The following is a 23,794-nucleotide window of genomic DNA, read 5'->3' on the forward strand; positions in this document are numbered from 1 at the left end:
GGACAAACCAGCATATTAATTCTATTAGACCTCAGTGCAGCATTTGACACTGTCAGACATGACATTCTACTGTCCAGAATGGAGAACATGCTGGGTATCTCTGGCACTGCCCTCCAGTGGTTCAAGTCCTATCTGACTGATAGGCAAGAGTTTGTTAGTCTTGGCAACAGCAGATCCAGCTCAGCGCCAGTCACACAAGGAGTTCCTCAGGGCTCTGTCCTCGGTCCTCTGCTTTTCTGTATTTATATGCTTCCCCTTGACCATATTATTTGTAGCTATGGACTGAATTATCATTTTTATGCAGACAATTCAACTCTATTTCAATGTTAAAAGTGGAACTTCATCAGAGCTTTCTCATCTCACAACCTGCCTTAGTGAAATTAAAACCTGGATGGAGCAGAACTCTTTAAAATTAAATTGCAACAAAACTGAACTCCTGCAAATTGGGACTAAATGCAACTTAATAAAATGAGCTCCTTCCCAGTCCATCTTGGCAATGATCTCATCAGACCTGCCTCTACTGCAAAGAATCTTGGTGTCATTTTTGATTCCTCCCTTTCTTATTTCGCCCAAATAAATCACATTAAGAAACTTTCTTACTTTCACCTCCATAACATATCACATGTCCGCTCCTTCCTCTCTTTTTCTAATGCTGAGAAACTTGTCCATGCTTTTATCACATCCACATCGATTATTGTAATTCCCTACTGGCAGGTGCCCCTTCTAATCTTATATCACAGCTCCAGCTTATTCAAAACTCGGCTGCAAGAGTCCTTACTCAAACCAGCAGCATCGAGCACATAACACCCATCCTGCTCCGCCTTCACTGGCTCCCCGTGTCTTACAGAATCGAATATAAAATTCTATTAATAACCTACAAAGCCTTAAGCAACCTTGCACCAAACTACATCAGTGACCTTCTCCATCACTATGTGCCTGTCCGCCCACTAAGGTCCTCTGATTCTGGCAATCTTGTTGTGCCCCACACTAATCTACACTCCATGGATGACAGGGCCTTCAGCTGTATTGCTCCCAGACTCTGGAATGACCTACCAAAATTAATCAGGTCAGCTGACTCCATGAATTCTTTTAAAAAAACAACTCAAAACCCATCTGTTCAGGAAGGCTTTTAGCTCTACCTGACTTTATTACCCTTCTCTCAGTTTACCTCTATGTCAAGATACTCATGTAACCTGTATGTGTGTGTACTAAACCATCAATTATGTTGTCTGTTAGGCTTTTTCTCTGAATTTACTATCTTACTCTTCTTTATTTATTTATCTGGTTTAGTAAAATGCTATACACTGTATACCCTGCCGTTCTTTCTTAAACTCTGTGAAGTGCCTTGAGCATGGGAAAGGCACTATATAAATAAAATGCATTATTATTACTAAAATACTGAAAGGATCTCTTTGGGTCATCTTTTGCCTTATCTGCTATATGCCTCTCATACTGCCTTTTAGCCTCACTAATATCCTTCTTAATGGTTTCCCTCATGTTCTCATACACCCTATGATTCACACTGGAGTTTTTAGTCTTATCCCCTTATACAGCTGTTTTTATCCTTTGCAGCTTCTTTTTTTAACTCTTTATTAATCCAATGTAGAATATTTTTAAATTTCCTGCTAATTCCAAATTTATATATTTATCTGTGTTACATTACATGTAAAAGTTTTTAAACCTGTTCCACTGCCTTGACTGTCTCCACACTTAAAAGGTTATCACACTCTGTCCTCTTTAGACTTTGCTACATATGCTCAAAATTTCCCTACTAACGTTAAACTTAACAGTTTTAATCTTTGCATCTGTGCTCTTCCAAAATACTGAGAACTGTATTATATAATGGTCACTTGACCCTAATGGTTCAATCAGCTATACACCTTCAGTTATCGCCTGATTATTACAAAATACGAAATCCAGGCAAGCTTCAACCCACATTGATGTTTTAACATAATGTGTTAAAAAACAGTCATTGATTACTTCTAATAACTCCTATTTTTGTGCTGTTGTGTTTGCTATGTTATCCCAGTTAATAGTTGGATAGTTAAAATCCCCCATGACTATAATATCCTCCTGTAAACTTGACATTTTAACATTACTAAAAAGATATGCATTGAAATTGCTGTCTGCATTAGTTGGTCTATAAGACACTCCTAAAATAAAACCTCATTCCTGATGCTATCCAGGTGAAGTTACATGTCCTCAATAAGATAGAACTTATTGTCCAGCTGCAAAGGACTTGCATTTAAATTCTGTTTGACATAAACACCAACCCCACCTCTGTTTCTGTTCCCTCTATCCTTCCAATAAAATGTGTATCCCTCTATGTTATACTCACCCTCATCTTTGTTATTTAGCCAGGTTTCTACTATTGCTGTAATATGATAATTACACTCCACCACATATAACTCCAACTCACTTGTTTTATTTTTGATACTTCTAGCATTAAGGTAAGCTATTTTAAATGTGCTACTCGTTTTATTTTTGCATTTAAATGTTAGGTTAGAATTTACATTACTATGCATTTTTATTTCTACACTATTGTTTGTTCCTCCATGTGCATTCCTAAACCTGGCCTGTCCAAAACTCCCTGCTCCTCCATATCGTAGTTTAAAGAATCCTCGACTAACCTACTCATACGCCTCCACAACATTGTTGACCCTCCAGTTCAGATGTAAATTGTTGCAGCAGAACAGGTCCCATTTGTTCCAAAACTAGTCCCAGTGCCCCATAAACCTATGCCCTTCTACCCTTCGACCCTACATAAAGATCTGAGCCACACATTAAGCCTACTGATCTCCTTAATCTTACCTGGATTGGCATGTGGCACAAGCAGAACTTTGGAGAAATCTACCTTGTCTGTTCTGCTCCTCAGACTGGCACCTAATTCTTTACATTTGGATCACAGAACTGACAGACTACATTATGTATGTCATTTGTTCCAACATGGACAATGACAACTGGATAAACCTCTGCTCTGGCCAAAAGCCTATCATCCCTTCCAGGAGGTCACCCATCTCTGCACCCAGAAGGCAACACACTTCATAAGACTCTCTGTCTATGGAGCAAACCTGCACTTCAATTCCTATAATGATTGGGTCCCCAAATATCACTACCTCCTTCTTTCTGGGAACTGAGGGGGACCTCTTGCCTGCCTACCAAGTCAGAATATTCAGAGACACTGTCCAGCTCCACAAGGACCTGAAAACAGTTGGACACTTCCAATTCTGAGGTTGATATCCCTGTACAGTGTGCACCCTTTACCTCGTGCCTGACCGGTATATTAACGTGGGCCGCCTGCCTGTGTGGCACTGAGCCCATCTTTATCTCTTTAAAGTCAGCCATTGCCTTTTTTTGCCACTAAGGAATCATTGTTTCTGTTATTTATAACTAACTATTCATCGATATGATGCTAGTTATTTCTTGCTGAGATGCCAATGTCACTACTGCTGTATACTGCCCTGCATTGGCAATGCTAGTTTGAATACAAATAACAAGTACAAGAATAAGAAACATTTCCAAATGGTCCCCCAAACACTCAGCTTCTTTTGCTTCTGTGTGGGTGAAAACAAAAAAGCAAAAAAAACTCATCTAAAGTGGAAAAAGGCTTTAAAATCTCCAGCACAACTCCTTAGCGGCAACCAAAAAACTCTTACACCACAGAAAGCACAAATAGTTTCGGCCACTTCTCTTCTGTTTGCAAGGATGTGCTCAGTATGTCTCAGTCTCCAAATCAATATACCAACTTTTATATTCCACTTTACCATTATAAAAGAGCAAAACATCTTTATCCTTTAAGGATATATTAACACCAGTAGTCATCTTAAAGAAAGACTCAAGAGCACACCAAACGAATTGTAAATACATTCAGAAAATAAAGGAATAATACTTTCTTTCTCAAAGTTACAAAATACACCAGTTAACAGAGGTGTGTAGAGTAGCCAAATATTGTACTCAAGTAAGATTAGCGTTACTTCAAAATAATATTACTCAAGTTGAAGTAAAAAGTAGTCATCAAAAAAATTACACAAGTAAGAGTAAAAAAATATTTGGTGAAAAGACTACTCAAGTACTGAGTAACTGTTTGATCATAATAAATGATTTATTTTTTTGAAATGTTGTATAAGACAGACAAAAATATAAAATAATGTGCAAATTCTGCTATTTTCAAATAATAAAATAAAAAATGTGTAAAAATAACTAACATCTTTACAAAATAAAGATGCACAAATAACACAAAGTTCCAAATCTCGGTTATTCACAACAAAGCTTTTGAAGCCAATACCTACAGTAGGTAACATGTATGTTTGAACAGTGCAAACTACTTACAGTGACAAGATATACTGTACTCTGACAGTATAATACTGTATATTTATTTGCCCTCCAAATAGCACAGCTGATAGAAAATAAAATTAGAACAAGGAAGCTTGTGCACATACAAGAAGTCTCACTTTACCTTGCCTGTCTGTGTCTGTGCATGTTTGGTTAAAACGTGCTTGTTCTTCACTCAGTGAAGTGATGGTTAAGCTTCAGCAGGAGTTGGCTCTCATTTTTCATGTACAAGTGGAACCTTGGATTGCGAGTAACTTGGTTTGTGAGTGTTTTGCAAGATGAGCTAAAATCTTTAATAAATTTTGATTTGATAAATGAGCGAGGTCTTGCAATACGAGTAGTCCGTATAAGCTTTGTCTGCCGAGCATCACGTGATCACAACTGAGCTGATGGTTCTTCTCTCTCTCACTGCAGAATTGTGGGCAATCATCAGTCGGCGTGCCTCACTCATATAGTCAACATCCATACGAGCGTATACTGTTTACTACAGCATTGTGACCTTGTGTGTGCTGTGACATGCGAGTCCCAAAACACAAAGCTGAGTCTCAATACTTTAGCAACACCATCTTTATTCAGCTTGAAACAGGAACAGCGTGGTTATTTATTGTAACGGGATCTGCCACTGATCTTTACACAGACACAGTAGTCAGGGTCATGCCCAGGTTAGTGGCCAAGCAATACTGTGCCCTGTGCATTTATAATGTTCTTTGTTCTTTGTATCACCCATCAATGGCAGGTTCTTATAGCATGATCGTGATCTTTTCGGATTCGCTTTTATGGTGAACTGCTACAATGTTGGGTGCCTGCGGTTGCTTCGGGATGCTCTTCCGTGTGTCGTCCTGTTGAGTGACATCCCACCAGAGTTTAGAAATTCACTCACACCAGCCACGATTCTTTTCAAAGGTAAAGTGCAGGTTCATTGTTTTATACATTTTTACTTTATATTTTGTATTAATCATTTTTATATAAATAATTTTGGGTTGTGGAACAAATCATCTGAGTTTTCATTATTTCTTATGGGGAAATTCACTTTGATATACGAGTGCTTTGGATTGTGAGCACGTTTCTGGAACGAATTATGCTCGCAAACTGGGGTTCCACTTGTATTCTTTCTTTTCCTGTCCGCTGTCTGTGAGGAGTTTGTGTTATGCCGCCAAAGTTTGTGTGTGGTCATGTGACTGCATGGCTACATCTGATTGGTGAAACGGAGTCTTGTGATTATTGTTGCTACATCTGATTGGTGAAACGGAGTCTTGTGATTATTATTGCTATGCCTGATTGGTGAAACAGTCATGCAGTAGATCCACTGGCGGCTTCTCTCTGGCAAAAATATAGCGTATCTAATGGAAAAAAGTAACGATTCGAGTGTTGCCTAATGTAGCGGAGTAAGAGTAGCATTTCTTCTTCACAAATGTACTCAAGTAAAAGTAAAAAGTAAATGTAACAGAGTAAATTTAACTCGTTACTACCCACCTCTGCCAGGTAAGTCAACATCTTTTTAAAATCATACTAGCACCTGCGGTTAAACGTTTAAATACAATGAATATTTTTAACAGAATTCTCTTGATTTTTATTGGTGATATAATACATTCTTGAGATATTATAGGCTTCCTTCCAATTAATATCTTGAAACTGAGAAAGCCATAAGTTTTTTCCTTAGGAGATTGTATATTTCTGACTTGTTACAACATTTGTCATTAAGTCAGAGACGCGAGATTGCATTGGTATTTGGTTTGCAAAGGAGAGATGATGAGTATATTGGGAAAAGCAGAGGACATAAAGGTGATAGGTGTAACAGAGCAAGATGCAGAGGACAGGAAGATATGGAAGAAGACGATCTGCTGTTGCAACTCCTTACGGGAGCAGCTGAAAGAGGAAGAGGTCTTACCATCCAACATCAGACTAAAATCAACATTTAGCCTTAAATTCACAATCAATGGTTACATTTTGTAATAATTGAATAAGTTCAGAAGTTATGGTGCCAAATATAATTGCCTATTCTTTAATTGATATTGGAAGTCCATACATCTCTAAAAAATCTGAATGATAAGCTAATAGTTATTATTATGAAACAATTGTACTATCGAGAAATTTTCATTTTTAAACCAGTTGCTCAAAAAAGGTGTTTTATTTTTATATTTAATATGTTTAAAGCATCTGTATAAGGATAAATTTTGTTTCTTTACAATCATCCAGGAAATCAAGGTTTGCCTATGGAAGTAAAATAATTTAATGGGGAATTTGTTAACATCAAAATTGAAGCTGAGGAGAATTCAATGCCATACACTTTTTTGAGAAACAAGATTTTGGGATGTTACCATAATATGTCTTTTTATTTAATCTAGTTCTGAATCCATCTAATCATAAATATGGTATTAAAAGTTTCAAAATCAAATGTATTCAGTCCATCTTGACTATATGAATTACATGATATATTTGTTCAAATAATGAGGCTTTTTTTCAAATTAAATCATACATCATCCCTTTAGCCCTCTTAATTATTGGTTTTGGAAAATCTAAAACCATTGCTGTATGCACCAATCTTGACAACCCCCCTCAGCTTTGTTACTCACAAAACCTTAACAAAGGCTTCTTTTGGACATCACACTTATAAAAACATCATTGGTTATTCATCTCTGTTCAGAGTTTATTATTTACATGATGGTAAAACCTTGTTCATATGAAGGATGCACAGGTCTTATACTAAATATGTAACATCAAATGAAGTGTGTCTCAGTGACAGACCACCCCAAAGTGAAGTTCTGTTAGTAGGTCACATTGCAGAGATGAATAAACTATGCTTTGTAAGTGTTATGAAGACACAAAACGGTGTTTATTAAGGTCTTGCTAGATAAAAATAAATGAGTAATGAAATTATTTTTGCAGTATCTAAAGTGTTACCAAATATTCTTCTACTCAAAGATAAATTTCACGTTAACCAAATACAGTATCAAATCTTTTTTTAATGATATTCCATCCTCTTAAAGTCAGTAATAGCAGGCACAATTTTTCTTCCATCAGTAAACACTCACATCATCTACTATAATATTGTTATGCGACATTGACTAAACCCTGTCACTTATTCACAAACTCACAAGGAGGCTATGAGTTCAATTTGCCGATCGAACGGGTCGCAACAAGTATAAATGTGTTGTGCTTCTGCTTTGCTCCGCGATCTGTGCGCAGGCTTCACGCGGTAAGTATATGTCAGGCTTTAATCTGTGTGCCCAGTTCAGGTGCTTTAAAGAGGGTGGCGGGAATGCGATCGGGAGCGGTACTAAACATTTTGCAGGCGCTTGAGAAAAACGAGGTGAAACGGGATGGAATTTTGTCGTGACGGGAGAAGTGGCGTCTTGGATGCTGACAGATCCCCTTGCACCCTTCTACGTTCTGATTTGCATGAACGAATGCGCGAACACTCATGAGGAAACTTGACTGTGTGAAACCACAAGGGAGTACGCTTTTCCACATCTAACAAATATAATTGTATAACTATACAGGTGTCGGTCATGAATATCATGACAAAGTTGATTTATTTCAGTAATTCCATTCAAAACGTGAAACTTGTTTATTAGATTCATTCATTACACACAGACTGATGTATTTCAACTTTTATTTCTTTTAATTTTGATGATTATAACTGACAACTAATGAAAGTCCCAAATTCAGTATCTCGGAAAATTAGAATATTGTGAAAAGGTTCAATATTAAAGACACCTGGTGCCACATTCTAATCAGCTAATTAACTCAAAACACCTGCAAAAGCCTTTAAATGGGCTCTCAGTCTAGTTCTGTAGGCTACACAATCATGGGGAAGACTGCTGACTTGACAGTTGTCCAAAAGATGACCATTGACACTTTGCACAAGGAGGACAAGATACAAAAGGTCATTGCTAAAGAGGCTGGCTGTTCACAGAGCTCTGTGTCCAAGCACATTAATAGAAAGGCGAAGGAAGGACAAGATGTGGTAGAAAAAAGTGTACAAGCAATAGGGATGACTGCACCCTGGAGAGGATTGTGAAACAAAACCCTTTCAAAACTGTGGGGGAGATTCACAAAGAGTGGACTGCAGCTGGAGTCAGTGCTTCAAGAACCACCACAGACAGACGTATGCAAGATATGGGTTTCAGCTGTCGCATTCCTTGTGTCAAGCCACTCTTTAACAAGAGACAGCATCAGAAGAGTCTCGCCTGGGCTAAACAACACCACCAACAACAACATTTATTTATATAGCACATTTTCATACAAACAGTAGCTCAAAGTGCTTTACATAATAAAGAATAGAAAAATAAAAGTCACAATAAGAAAACAAAATAAGTCAACATTAATTAACATAGAATAAGAGTAAGGTCCAATGGCCAGGGGGGACAGAAAAACAAAAAACTCCAGACGGCTGGAGAAAAAAAATAAAATCCATAGGGATTCCAGACCATTAGACTGCCCAGTCTCCTCTGGGCATTCTACCTAACATAAATGAAACAGTCCTCTTTGGATTTAGGGTTCTCACGGAAGGACTTGATGATGATGGTCACGTAGACTTCTGCCTTTTTAATCCATCCATCATTGTTGAAGCATCATGAAGCTTTGAGTAGGTGGAGGTGGCGCAGACCACCATCACAAAGAAACCGGAAAAAGAAACAGAAGAGAGAGTAGGGGTCAGTACGGACTTTAGACCCACCATGAATAGTTATTATGAAGAATTGAACATACAGAGTATCAGGATTAAGTTAAATTAAGTTAAATTGAAGTTATAAAAAGGCCATGTTAAAGTAATATGTTTTCAGCAGTGTTTTAAAGTGCTCTACTGCACTAGCCTGGCGAATTCCTATTGGCAGGTTATTCCAGATTTTAGGTGTATAGCAGCAGAAGGCCACCTCACTCTTTTAAGCTTTGTTCTTGGAATTCTAAGGAGACACTCATTTGAGGATCTAAGGTTACGATTTGGAATATAAGGTGTCAGACATTCCGATATATAAGATGGGGCAAGATTATTTAAGGCTTTATAAACCATAAGCAGAATTTTAAAGTCAATCCTGAATGACACAGGTAACCAGTGTAGTGACATTAAAACTGGAGAAATGTGTTCGGATTTTCTTTTCCTAGTTAGGATTCTAGCAGCTGCATTCTGCACTCGTTGCAAATGATTTATGTCTTTTTTGGGTAGTCCTGAGAGGAGTGTGTTACAGTAATCTAGTCGACTGAAAACAAATGCGTGAACTAATTTCTCAGCATCTTTCAGTGATATAAGAGGTCTAACTTTTGCTATGTTTCTAAGGTGAAAAAATGCTGTCCTAGTGATCTGATTAATATGCAATTTAAAATTCAGATTACAGTCAACAATTAGCCCTAAGCTTTTTACGTCCATCTTGACTTTTAATCCTAATGTATCCAGTTTATTTCTAATAGCCTCATTGTATCCATTATTGCCAATCACTATGATATCAGTTTTCTCTTTATTTAACTTGAGAAAGTTACTATTCATCCATTCTGAGATACAAGTCAGACATTGTGTTAGTGAATCAAGAGAATCGGGGTCATCAGGTGCTATTGATAAGTACAGCTGTGTGTCATCAGCATAGCTGTGGTAGCTCACATTGTGCACTGAGATAAAGACAAAACTGCTGCTGAGTGGTCCAAAGTTATGTTCTCTGATGAAAGTAAATTTTGCATTTCCTTTGGAAATCAAGGTCCCAGAGTCTGGAGGAAGAGAGGTGAGGCACAGAATCCACGTTGCTTGAGGTCCAGGATAAAGTTTCCACATGATGGTTTGGGGTGCCATGTCATCTGCTGGTGTTGGTCCATTGTGTTTTCTGAGGTCCAACGCAGCCATCTACCAGGAAGTTTTAGAGCACTTCATGCTTCCTGATGCTGACGAACTTTATGCAGATGCAGATTTCATTTTCCAACAGGACCTGGCACCTGCACAAAGTGCCAAAACTAACCGGTACCTGGTTTAAGGACCATGGTATCCCTGTTCTTGATTGGCCAGCAAACTCGCCTGACCTTAACCCCATAGAAAGTCTATGGGGTATTGTGAAGAGGAAGATGCAATACGCCAGACCCAACAATTCAGAAGAGCTGAAGGCCACTATCAGAGCAACATGGGATCTCATAACACCTGAGCAGTGCCACAGACTGATCAACTCCATGCCACACCGCATTGCTTCAGTAATCCAGGCCAAATGAGCCCCAACTAAATACTGAGTGCTGTACATGCTCATACTTTTCATGTTCATACCTTTCAGTTGGCCAACATTTCTAAAAATCCTTTTTTGCATCGGTCTTAATTGATATTCTAATTTTCCGAGATACTGAATTTGCGACTTTCATTAGTTGTCAGTTATAATCATCCAAATTAAAAGAAATAAACATTTGAAATACACCAGTCTGTGTGTAATGAAAGAAGTTTCACTTTTTGAATGGAATTACTGAAATAAATCAACTTTGTCATGATATTCTAATTTTATGAACGGCACCTGTAGGCACCGATGGCTGTGTTAAAGCTAGCGCAAAAATCAACACCATGCTGGGCTGCACTTCACGAAAATAATACATCTTAGCGAGTACTGAACGTAATGTACAAGTTACGTTTTTGTGGGTTTCTTAACCCCTTTCTTAAGTTGCCAGTTTACAAAATGTTAGTTTAGTGAACTGTTCCCCTGTAGCATACAAAAATAAGCACAATAAGACAAGTGAAAATCAACCGATTGATAATATTATGTAGTTTAATTAATGGACATTCAATGAAATTAAATAAACTTTTGAAAAGTAACAAAATATACATTACATCATAATTTAAAAACTAAATACGACAACAGAGTAACGATACTTGAGTTGACTGCTATTCGCAGCTCCTTATTCGCTTGGCTACTTATTCGCTTCCAGACAACTATTATTCACATTCCTTCTGCAAAGCAGTTATTTTTTCAACATTAATAGGAAGACGTATGTTGATACATAACAGTTAAGTTTTGCCTGGCCCAGCTTAGGTGCCCGCAGGTGAAAAGAACTGGCAAAGTTGGCATACACCCATATCTAATGAACGAGATTAAGTGTGATGTTTAAAGGGTATTGTAAACTGTTGGATGTCTTTGTGCCACTGCAATTTCCATTTTCCAAACACTGAAGATGCCTCTGTGGAGTTGCAGTTGAGTTTTATCAGGATCAACACAAAGCCTGGGCCAAATGAACTGGCAAAGTTGTCACATTCCCATATCGAATGAATGAGATTTAATGTGATGTTTGTGAAGGAAACAAAATTGGACATGTATTGTTTCTGAGACGAACGCAAAATAAATGATAAGCACGCCGCGTGTAAATTCAAGTCAGAGAACATGTACGGTAAGTGCAATGAGACTCCAAGAGACAGGATGTATGAATGGGTTTCAGCTTCAGCCCACTGGTTTAATTTAAATAACACTTAAATAATTGGTCGGAGACACAAAATACAAAAGGTATTTTTCTGTGTCGGCTTTCTTTATTGCAGTTGTACTGTCTATCCAAATCACAATTCTCAGTTCACGTCCTATCCTTTTTCTTTTTCCACGCTTCGCCACATACCAATTGCAATACTGAAAACGTCTCCGTGAAAATAAAAGTAGCTGCAGCCTTTGAAAGCCTCTTTTCAACACTTTAAAATAATACAGAGATATTAGCTTATAGCCTAAATTGCTGAAATGAATTGTCTATCTAAACAGTCAGACTATAAACACTGTATTGCATTTTATCATAACTTATAATTTAAATATAAATCTTAGTATTGTACTCCAAAAGTTCAGAGAGCTGTCATAACGTGGATTTATTATAATATTATATACAGGATATATCGCATGGATACATAGAATATATAGGATATATCCTATGTGGCGACCGCTGCCTGTAGGTACGGTTGGCGCAAGAGGAAGCCCGTTTAAAAAGCACTTAGTGATTAAAGACTGTTATCAAGGAGCACGTAGATCACGAATGATTTGACGTGAAAGTTTGGTTTTGATGGAGTCTGAGAAACACTCTTAAATTAAACTAAATCTTAAGATGAGGTTAACGATATTCTTAGCGTTGTAATGTTCTAGCTGACACCTTTACCAATGAGACGGTTTGGATGATTGATGTGGGTGCAGCCAGTCAGCGCGCAAAATTAGAACGGATCAGCGAATGAGACTAATAGCTCCCCGAGCAGAGGCGTGTTTTACATAATTGACTGTTAAATCACAAGTAGCGAAATCCACGAAACTGGAAAAAATGGCGAAGAGCGGAGGGCAAATGAAGAGAGTAATAACGAGCGGTTTGAACAATTTATCCATTTTTTCCAGCTGTTCTAAAAATCCCATCAGGTAAGTTTTCAGCACACATTATAAAATAGCACGAACCTAGTGACAGAAGTTCATTCCGAATCTTTTAAAGAAAGTCTGTAACGCTTCCAGAGACTTATTAGCTCGTGTCTATCACGGCGATAATTGGCGAGAACCAGTTGAAGTAGTGACCATCAGGGACCTTTTAACTAACAAACTCTTAAGATTTCCGCAACGTAACATAACATCATTGTTATGCATGCGAAACTATCTCATATGTTCTTTCCATTACCTTTATCTTTATAATATAATTCATCGTAGATTAACCGACAGTTACTGTATTCTGTTTAGTGAAGACGTCATTAGGAGATCATCAACAGGGGCTTCCCGGCTCGGTCGTGAATTAATTTTTGTGTTTACATTTCTGTTTTAACAAAACGTGAGTAAAAGGCAAGGGTTTATTAGGGAAGAACACGTTGTAGAAAAGTTAAATATGGAAATGTGTTTTCTGAAAATCCTTAAGTTTCTCCCATAGTTACAATTGCATACTTAGGATGAATAGTTCTGATTAGATGCTGCGGATTCCCATAGACAGTCATGGAAGTCCATCAGATGTCCCAAGGTAGAGACAGAGGTTTAGTACAACTTAACACAATTATATTTGAAAATACATTTTTCTCTTGAAAAATGTTACGTCCATACTAGCAGTAGGTCATCTACATTGAAACGGCAAAAAACTTTTATATCTTTCTTATAGGGCTTGCGAATTTTATGCGTTGACAGGAAAACATACCAAGTTGGGGGAAAAAGTATTTCTTAATTTAGTTAGAAGTTCAATAATAAACAGTAATTGGTATGGGATGAAAACCTGTAGCCATCGGGGCTCCTCAGGACTGAAGTTGGGAACCACTAGCTCAGCTGGGCACACTTTTAGTTTCCGAGTCTCATCTACAGCACTCATCTCAAATTCAGCAAAGCCAATTCAACAGTCGCTGTCTTATACTTTTAACTGAAGTAGTCAATGAACAAACCAAAACCTCTTTTTAAACATTTTAGTATCATACTGGGAATGTTTCTGGCTTGCTTTATAGTGCAAGTAATATCGGCACTATGTACTTAATGTATGCACCTGTTGCTTGGTACATCACAGTAATATTTTAAATAAAATTGCTTAACGGTCACACATATATACGATTGATTGACTGACTGGCAGGTAGACAGGAGAATCTTGGCTATTTACAGAAAGTCATGCCAAAAGTAAATTTAAGTTTGAAAAAAAAAAGTTATAATGTGTGATGTTTTGCATTTAGTATTTGTCAAGGGCTACACAAATAATAATCTTTTTAATTTTTAAACTTCTTTATATTTCATTTACACTTATCAACACAATGTTTATTATAATAAAATTACAGCATCTCTTTTTGATAGAGAAAAATGTTGGTCCACATTCTTCACAAAAATATAAGACATTTGCACTGTTCTTTACTTCTTTCTGTTACTTATGGATGTTTTTATTTTATTACCTGGAAGCATAACATCTTTTGATTTTCTTTGAATTTTCCGTTGCCATCTGCTGTTCAGTAATTTTAATCTGATTATATTACCAATGACCCTTAAGAAGTCAGAACTCTCGCCATCTCTGCTTGACATTGTTTTTATTAGTTCAGATGTGTGACTTTCTGCAGAATTTTTCAGTTGGGGATCTTACAATTATCATTACAGTTCATAAATGCATCATTTATGTTGTAGAGATTTCTCTGTTTCTGTATGTACTGTCATGATGACTGTGTTATCCATTCCATGAAAAAATAAATGGCTTGCAAAATGCAAACCTTTATTCTTACCAGTGTACTAATGATTAAGTTTGATATCAGTCATTATCTGTATCAGTGACATTTTAGGGAATGAGGAGAAAAGCATTTAAGGAAATAGTTATATAAATTTAGGATGAGCTTTTCATGTGTTCTGTAGATATGTTTATTTTATTGTGGGGTGTCTTTGTTTTTTATCTAAGGAAAGCGGGGATAATGAGAAAATGGGCATAAGGGAATAAAGATTAATGTGTGGGCAAAAGCAAGCATATGTTAAAGGGGAAAAATATAGCAAGGCATCTTGACAATGATTATTTATGATACTTAATCAGAATGCTGTCTTTTTTACCATCTTGCAGCTATTGTGTTGAAATTGCAAATATCCTAAATGCTTTGAAGACCTTGTTTACAGGGAAAATGAAACATCCTCAGAAAGCAGCAAAAGGATCATGGTGCCAGAGAAATGTTGTATAATTATACATGTTCTATTTTAAAAGATCAGATGAACAATATTTCAAAAGTTTAATTTTCAGTTCTGTTGAAAGTAATCTGTTGACTTCACTGGGCATTAGTTGATGTGTTTTCAATGATTTAGTAATATTATTTATATTCTTGTTTATACAGAGCAGGGGTCCACAATCGCAGTCCTGGAGGACCACAGTGGTGACGGGTTTTCATTCTAGCCAGTGTCCTAATTAGAACTCAGTCGTTGCTGATAATGAAAGTTGGTGTTTAACTCTGTGCCTTGTTAGTGCCTTTATTCATCAAAGACAAATTTTAGTTACTGTGTAGATCAGATGTGCTCAATTACAGTCCTGGAGGTTTGCTATGGCTACAGGTTTTCACTTTAGCCAATTTCTTAATTAGAACCATTTTATTTACTACTAAAGCAATACATTTTTTAAGCTTAATTTGATTTCTCTTGCCTGTTACCATTCAGAAACCTTAATTGCCTGTTTTAGATTTTAGCAGCTGCATTTAAGTTTTAATTGTTGCCTGTTTTCTTAATCAGACATTATTTAATAATGAGATGCAGATAACCAATAAACCAGCAGCTCTCCAGCTAACTTGCTTTCCATGAAGTATCTGTGATTAAAAAAATGTTTAGAAATGAATAAGAGGGGAATTGGAAAGACCATTAAGTTTAAATCTACAGTGCATCCGGAAAGTATTCACAGCGCATCACTTTTTCACATTTTGTTAAGTTACAGCCTTATTCCAAAATGGATTAAATAAATTTTTTTCCCTCAGAATTCTACACACAACACCCCATAATGACAACATGAAAAAAGTTTACTTGAGGTTTTTGCAAATTTATTAAAAATAAAAAAATGGAGAAATCACATGTACATAAATATTCACAGCCTTTGCTCAATACTTTGTCGATGCACCTTTGGCAGCAATTACAGCCTCAAGTCGTTTTGAATATGCACTGTATTCTGGTCCACAAAACATGTGGATAATGTTCTCCCAGAAGGAAACTCTACATTGCAATTAAAGTTTTTCTTGAATGAATGCAAGCATTAACAAGTTAGATAGTTAAATACCAAGTTGCATTATCAGCATGGACTGTCTTCTAATTGGGAAACTAGTTGGAATAAAAGCCTGCAGCCAATGCGGCCCTCCAGGACCGTGATTGAGGACCCCTTATACAGAGTATCTCATTAAACAAAGGAAACCACAAAGTTACTAGTGTTTTATTTAAAACCTGCAATTGAGGTCATCATTTGTTTCTTTACTAATTGTATGTCTTTAGTTAATAATTATCTTCATCCAGTATGTTTTAACCTAAACACAGTTAAGTTAAAAAATACATTAATTTGTTAGGAAAATAACTTTTAAATATAAAACTGACAAATTTGTAGTTATTTTTTTTTTTAAAGTGCCCTATGTTTTAGTTTACTAATCTGACTAGTTGCAAACTGCACAGTACAGACCCTTGAAGTGAATTAATATAAGAACAGTACTGAGCTCTTAGAATACCAAACTAAGCATAAGTTCAGATGAATTCTAGGGTTGTTCAGCACTAGTCTGCAACCCCTCCTGCGATCATAGTTTGCATTAGATTGTCTCATCAAGAAACCATAAACATATTTGTTTTTCAATCATCCATACTGCAGCTTATTTTTGGATTTCCTTGAATGCAGGGCCACATTCCTCTGAAACTTTGGATAGCTAGATATAAAGTGCATGGGACCTCATTCTGTCAAAAACACTATACAAAATTATCCTTGCGCTATTGTTTGCTGTTCTGTTTCAACTCTCTCTCCTGACGATTCTAAATTCAATAATGTGTTCAGTAAGTGGATATCTTTAGAATTAACTCCTCATGGGAAACATAATTGTGCTGTAGAATAGTTACCTGACTGACCCCTGTCTATTGGTAAAATAAATTTCTTATCGAACATGAAACTATAGAATTTAATATATCTTAGACAATCTGCAAAATGGTTCATTATACCATCCAGTTGTCCCAAAGGTGGTGGATTTTTCTTTGCAGAAAAAAAAGGAGGATTATTCCCTTTTATAGATAAGTGTGTTTGAATTTTATTCGAGAATAAAGAATTGTTCTGCATTCTCATCTGACTCTGTGACTATCTTCTTTGAAAAATGGAGGAAGGATTTTTTCCACAACACCCTCTACCTCATCTTTTTATTACTAAATCAAGCCACTGAGTGCTTACTTGTTACTAAATTGGATGTACATAGTGCTTTCAATTTTCGTCAAATAAGGGATGGAGATGAGTGAAAGGCAGAATTTAATACATCTAGTAGATATTATGAATACATGGTACTGTGCTATTAGTTAATGCAGAAGCTGTATTTTAGTCATTCATTAATGATATCTTTTGAGATTTATTGTATGTATATGTGTTGGTGTACATTGTTGATCCCCTAATCTTTCCAAAAGATAATAAAACTCAAATTATTTATATTTATAATTAATCCATTATTGTATATGAAAAAAATTTTGTATTTAAAGTTTGAAAAGCGAGAGCGCCTTAAAGGGAAAGGTTTGTTTTTGGGCTATTAAATACCTGGAGCAGGGTAAGCCATGGACAATACAAAAATTACTGCCATATTAAATTAGGTTCCAACGAAAAGCATTAAACAACCTGAAATAATTGTGGGTCTTGCAAATTTTATTGGCAATTCATGAATACATTTTTAATAATTTCTCCTATCACATCTTTAAAAAGAAAAAGTGACAAAAAGGTTATCTGGACATTTCAGACACAACCAGCTATCGTTTGAAATGTTTGTTTACATCAGCCCCTGTATTATGTCATCATGATCCTGAGCTCCACTTTACTGTGGATTCAAAACATATTTAGGCCTGTTCATGTTCTGCACACTTTTAAATGGATACATTTGCCGTTTTTGCTTGTCTTTCTACACTGAGTAAGTCATTATGACAAAGTGAATACAGTAGAGTGTCGCTTGGCCAACATAAACAGGCCGGCAGAACGTAGGATAAGCGAAAATGTTGGATAATGGGAGATGTTAAAAAAAAGCCTGTTAGACGTCAAACTATGTTACAATTTTACACATTACGAACCTAAATCATGTTTTACAACAAAACAGAAAAAATTAACTGAAAAAATTAACTTACAGAATTGTCTGACATTAAATACTGTATGTACTGTACTTAAAGTTCAGTTCTGTGATGATTTAAAGAAATTTTTGATTGTAGTCTGGTTTCCTGACGAGTGCTGTTTCTTCACTGCCAAGTCTCGCCATCTTTGCAGCATCAAAATGTCGATTCCTGTGGCTTCTTCTTGTTGCAGTTTCTAGAGCCTTGTGGTTCTTGTGTTAAACTGGAGAAGGCTGCATGCGGGAAATTTTTCTTGTATTCCCGAAACTTCTGGGGATCAAGGAGCGTGACAAACATCAGTTTTTCGTGGTCTTAAAATCTGGTCTGTGCCTGGCAAATAATATTGTCCAGAATCCTGCCATGGAGTTGGCAGTAGTTTGCGCGAGGATCTTGCGCTCGGAGCGCCTGCAGTGCGTTCAGTGGCCTCGTAGAGTTCCTCATATCGGCTTCTATCCAATCAATGGATCTGAATACGGTGACGTTGCCATACGCCTGCTAGAGGGCCCTACTGACACCAACTCAAAATCTGATTGGTTCAAGCAACAGTTTAATCGACATTTATACTGTGTTAGAGGGCCTGCACAATGGATTGTGAAGGCCTCTCTGCCTGGCAACAAATGATGGCTGAAATGTGATTGGTTAAATGCTTTAATACGAAAAAACATGTCTGAAAGCAGCACAACCATCGGAAAGCTATGAAAGAAAGCGAACAGACTATTTGGAATTATTTAATTAGTATTCATGGACAAAATATAATTAATATCAGTTTGTGATTCAGATATTTTTTTAGGCCAGCAGAGAAGGCATGACTTCGCCAGGTGTTTAAGCATCGAGGCTTTATACCCTGCGTCTTCTCATTAAACTTGTAACTCGCGAATATCTTGTGCGATCTTGTGATGTCCACGGCTTTATTTAATTTTAGCTCAGACCCGGCACTTAAAAGTTTCTCTTGCACTTTCGCTGAGGGAGGGTTTCTGCAGTAGCTGCTGTTATGAATATGCTATGCAGTCCTTAACCCGCAAATATTTACCTTATATGGACAGGCACTCAATTACGTGGGAGGCGTGATGATGCGAAACACAACTCCACCTCACACGGCGACCGAGCTGCAGGCTATTACAGTATATGGACGAAAGTAGGTTCCTGTTATGACCGTTGCACGTAGAATTTCGAAATGAAATCTGCCTAACTTTTGTAAGTAAGCTGTAAGGAATGAGCCTGCCAAATTTCAGCCTTCCACCTACACGGGAAGTTGGAGAATTAGTGATGAGTGAGTGAGTCAGTCAGTCAGTGAGGGCTTTGCCTTTTATTAGTATAGATAAATTAGCCTTAGTGGAACAGAGACCCTGGGTGGAGGGTACTAATTTTGCTTTTACGATATGTACAGATACTAAGGAACCTTTATGTATTTAAAATCCCCTAAACAACTTAATGTGCAACAAGCTAGATGGGAGTTTTTTTATACTATACTCGCTATGTCATACCAACTTGGGTATAAGAATGGGAAAAATAAAACTCTGTCTTATTTATACGAGCCAGATGAAAAAGTTGCAAACCCTGAACCCATCCTTTCTCTGGATACATTTTTGGGGGCTAATATAATGCCGCCTTCTGTTCAGAACGACATACTCAAACCTGAAAGCATTGTGGATGGAAGATTATTTCTTAATGTTTAGTTATCCAGGGATTACCCAAACTATGATTATTCTCATTGGTATTTCTGATGGTTGATATCTGTTTTTTAATAAAATTGTTAGCATTCTTGATTCTCTAAAATTTCACAATGTTGTCTGTGATTTCAGACTGTTTGTCAGCAATTGGCTTTCATTGTTATTAGAAAATTGAAAGTCCTTAGTCTTATGGTCTAAACTTGCTAGCTCATTTTAAAATTCCCTGAACTTTCATCACCTGCCCAGGACAGTTTATCCACACCCTCTCTTCCTTACAATCCTTACAGATGACGCTTCAATTGTGATCTGCTAGGCTGGCTACTTTGAGCAGCTGTTTAAAGTTGATTCTCCAGCTAGGATGTTGGACATCTCTGGGTCTACAGTTCTTAAGGCTGATCCTCCAATTAGCTGTGAATCACCCAAATTCACTGAAATTGCATTGATGGTGAACCTGCTGAGGACAGGGAAGGCTGGTGGGGTCTGTGGTATCCGGGATGAATTTCTCCAGATTGTTTATGTAAAATCTTCATTACATTTAGAGCAGTCTTTGGTTTTTTTATATTTGCTTCATTGTATTGTATACATCCAGTGATCCTCCTATTCATTGGCTTAAACTCAGATATTTATCACCTTGCGGGAGTTTGATGACTGGAGTGTCTGCTCATAAAATATCAACACTTGACTGCAACTTTATTACCAGAAGAAGCTTCCTAAACATCTCTGGAACTTTGATCAGTAAGAGGAAAGAGTACTCGGAGCGCAGAATAATAGGGTAAGTGACTTTGGAATAATAAGTACTACAATTCCTATTGATGAAAGAGGTTCTAATATTGTAATAATTATAGTTAATAACTGCATACCTGAGTTCCTGTAAAGTTAAAAAAACAAAATACAGTGTATACAGTGTAGTAACCAAAAATATGTTGTTGTGTTATAGGGAAAGTAATTTTTCTTGCCTGTTAGAAGATATTGTTTTTACAGAGGATTCTGTGAAAGCTTTTATTTAAATTTATTGTTTAACTTGTTTGTGGTGAGTTTAGCTGCCTATAGTGAAAATGTACTTTTTTTTTTTTAAAAGCTGCATGCTTTATTTACATTAAATAGACAATTTCTTAGGTAAGCCAATTTGGTAGTGAATGGCTTCTGTACAGTATTTGTTCCAGTATGAATTTGTCACAAGTGTAGCACAGGAATGCTGGCAATATCAAGTGCAGCATATTCCGTTACTGTTGCAAATCAGCTGGTACTGAATGTCAATTTTAAATAACTATTTCAGGGACACTAGTGCTGGCATGTCAGGTACACAGTTCTATGCCTTGTCCAATGATGTGTAAATTGGCCTTAGCCTTGCCCTTTCTCTCAGTAGTTGCTTTGCTCCACCACACTACCATAAAAGCAATGATATAAGGGTACGTCATTTTTCTTGGGTTGACCAGTAACAGCAATATGATACTTAGGTTATTTTTTACATTAAACAGAAGGTAGGCCTGGTAAAACTGAATTAATAATGATGAACTATAAAATTGTAGTAAAGAAACGGCTATTTAAAGGAAAGCAGGTCAATTTGCTGGAAGAATATTTCTCAAATTTGTAATTGGGTCATTCTTTATTAGAATATTACTTATACTTTTTTGTTCTCCATCATACCCTCTAATTAAATGAACTACTAGTATCTGTGTTTAAAATATTAAACTACATATTTGTAAAGTATACATTAACTTTCAGTTGGTGCACTCCTTTTGTTCTTTGTAATATTAAGTGTAATATTACTCAAGTTTGTTTTTAAAAAAAAATTCTATTGTTTTAAGAAATGCAGCTTATTCTGTGACACTGGAATAATGTTCTTGGGTAGCAGCTTGTCTTGAGTACACATTTTCTTTGCATCAGACTGGACCGAGAAAAAATTCTTGGCTTAGCCAGGGAGAGGAAAAAGTTGAGGTACAATAATAGTAGAAAAAGCAGCATATGATTTATTAACACCAGATTTGTAAAAAGTACTGAAATGGTGCTTGAATTAAAAGTACTTCATCATTTTTTTACTTTCATTGAAGGTAGATGCTGTTTTTTTGGAAAGCTTTGGCTAGTTAACACAATACATTTTATTTTTAAAACAGCACTCAATATTTTAACTACAGGATCTTGAATCATGCACAAGCAATCCTGCCTTTGATCAATATTTATCTGCAGTCCATCACAGTGATTACCCTGTGTGTGGGCGTGGCTTACACTGTGCCACCCCAATTGGGATACCGGGCAGCAGTAGTTGAGGTACCTCTATTCCAGAGAGGAGAATAATAAAATACAAAAATAACAATAAAAAATTTTAATAGATACACAATATAAAAAAAAAACTGAAAATCAACATGGATTTATTATACTTCACCAAATTAAAAATGGGTTTTATAAGGGCAATTATTTTATATTAAAAAGATATACAATTTCAGAATTATTTATGTTTAACAAGAACTCTCTGTATTTTTTTCCCTCAGTTTGGTACCCAATTTTATTTTCACCTGCTTGAGTACTCATGTAATTTATAGGATCAACCATAATTAAGTTCCAGGCATATTAACTCTCCAGCATAACCAATTGGTTGTCACATAGTACATATTCATATTTTTAGTGCATTTCTATGGACAATTTAAATTCCACATAATGCCATTTGTGCACACACGTAAGCATTACACCAACTTGCATTATTATTATTATTACACTACAATAATTCAACTTCAATGCAATGTAATAAAATGTCCGATACTAATTTGAGAGTCAATGTTCTACCAAAGAATGCTCTGGATATGGGTCAGTTCTGTTAATTTGAAATGTTTTCTACTGAATTGCATTAAGGGCTAATAAAAAGAGCAGCTCAGAGAAAATATGTTGCACTCTTTGCAATTCAGTGGAAGACAGAATAACGGATGTTATTTACTTTTCCAATAATTTACCAAGATAAAATGTATTGCTGCCCAAAGTTCAACATTAAAGATAAACCTAGAATATTTACTTAAATAAGTCCGTTTTTTCTTTAGTCGTTGTTGCTCAAGTAGATTCTGGTCAGCAGGGCAGTGTTCTATTAGCTTTCCCTGAGCTCACATTCCATAAGATAGCAATAAAAATACTTCTCTCTGCTTGAAAAAATACTGACATCCCTTTTATTAGCTCTCACATAACAAAAGACAGCAGAACCTCTTGCAGATCATAAAATCTTGTTTGAACCCCAAGACTGTCTTCTGCAGTTAACCAGCGACTTTCACAGCTGGGCTCACTCTAGTGTTTCAGTATTTGAGTTCGTAAGAATCCAGTGCAACACATGGAGATTTTTTGGACAATATACAGGGGTGAGCAAAATTAGGTTTAAAGTTCTTCATATGGAAAAGTACATGCAGGTTATGATTATTACAAATCAGTAATATTTTAAAATAAGTTCATAAAGCACAGAGATGATTATTACAATAGCTTTATTAACTCAAAGGAATGTCACAATGGCACAATGTACTTGGGTACAGTCTTGTAAGTACATAAATTGCCGGCCTTGTTTACTCACAACTGTAAACCTTTTTTCCCCCACCCCATTATAACTTGTAGTAGTCTCAAGGTATTACTTGTATCCATAAAATCTTTATTGCACAAGTTTAAAAAGACACTGCTTTTTGAGACTTCAGGGGGCTCTATGTAAGATAGCTTAAGGAGAGAAAAAAAGCTAGATTTACTTTAGATTTCAAATACCACTGTGGGGAAAGTGCCCATTCAGTTTCCATGTGCCAGCAACGAGCAAGAAGCATGAGAATGCCCAAATAAGCAGTATAAGGCGCACTATTGTGATTTTATTTTTAAATGATATACAGCATTCAGTTGGCTGTCTGACCCTTATGAAAGATCTGGAGGAAATAAATGTAGTACAAATTGTTCTTTTTTTTACTTCATTTTTTTATACAATTTTTTTTTTATATTTATTTCTTCAAGGCACTTTTTTAATGCTGCTTACAGGGAGTGTTTCTTAGTTTCACACAATTAAAATGCTTAATAGTTTTTTTTTTTTTAATCTGGGAAATAGCTGTAGCAAAGAGTTTTATCATAGACTGAATTAAAGTCAACAAA

General features: G+C 36.3%; 1 protein-coding gene across 2 annotated transcripts in view; it reads left to right on the forward strand.

Moving 5' to 3' along the window:
• The first annotated feature begins 12,553 nt into the window (after positions 1–12,553).
• LOC120530992 (coenzyme Q-binding protein COQ10 homolog B, mitochondrial-like) overlaps positions 12,554–23,794 on the forward strand; it is a 38,729-nt gene continuing 27,488 nt past the window's right edge. For both annotated transcript variants that reach the window (XR_005634051.1, XM_039755876.1), the window contains exons 1-2: positions 12,554–12,662; positions 20,316–20,468. Coding sequence is in view for 1 of the 2 variants with exons in the window: in XM_039755876.1 (XP_039611810.1) it covers positions 12,571–12,662; positions 20,316–20,468 (245 nt within the window). In the remaining variant the exon portion in view is untranslated. The remainder of the gene's footprint in view (positions 12,663–20,315; positions 20,469–23,794) is intronic.

This window comes from Polypterus senegalus, chromosome 6, assembly GCF_016835505.1.
Source record: "Polypterus senegalus isolate Bchr_013 chromosome 6, ASM1683550v1, whole genome shotgun sequence".
NCBI classification, from domain to species: Eukaryota; Metazoa; Chordata; class Cladistia; order Polypteriformes; family Polypteridae; genus Polypterus; species Polypterus senegalus.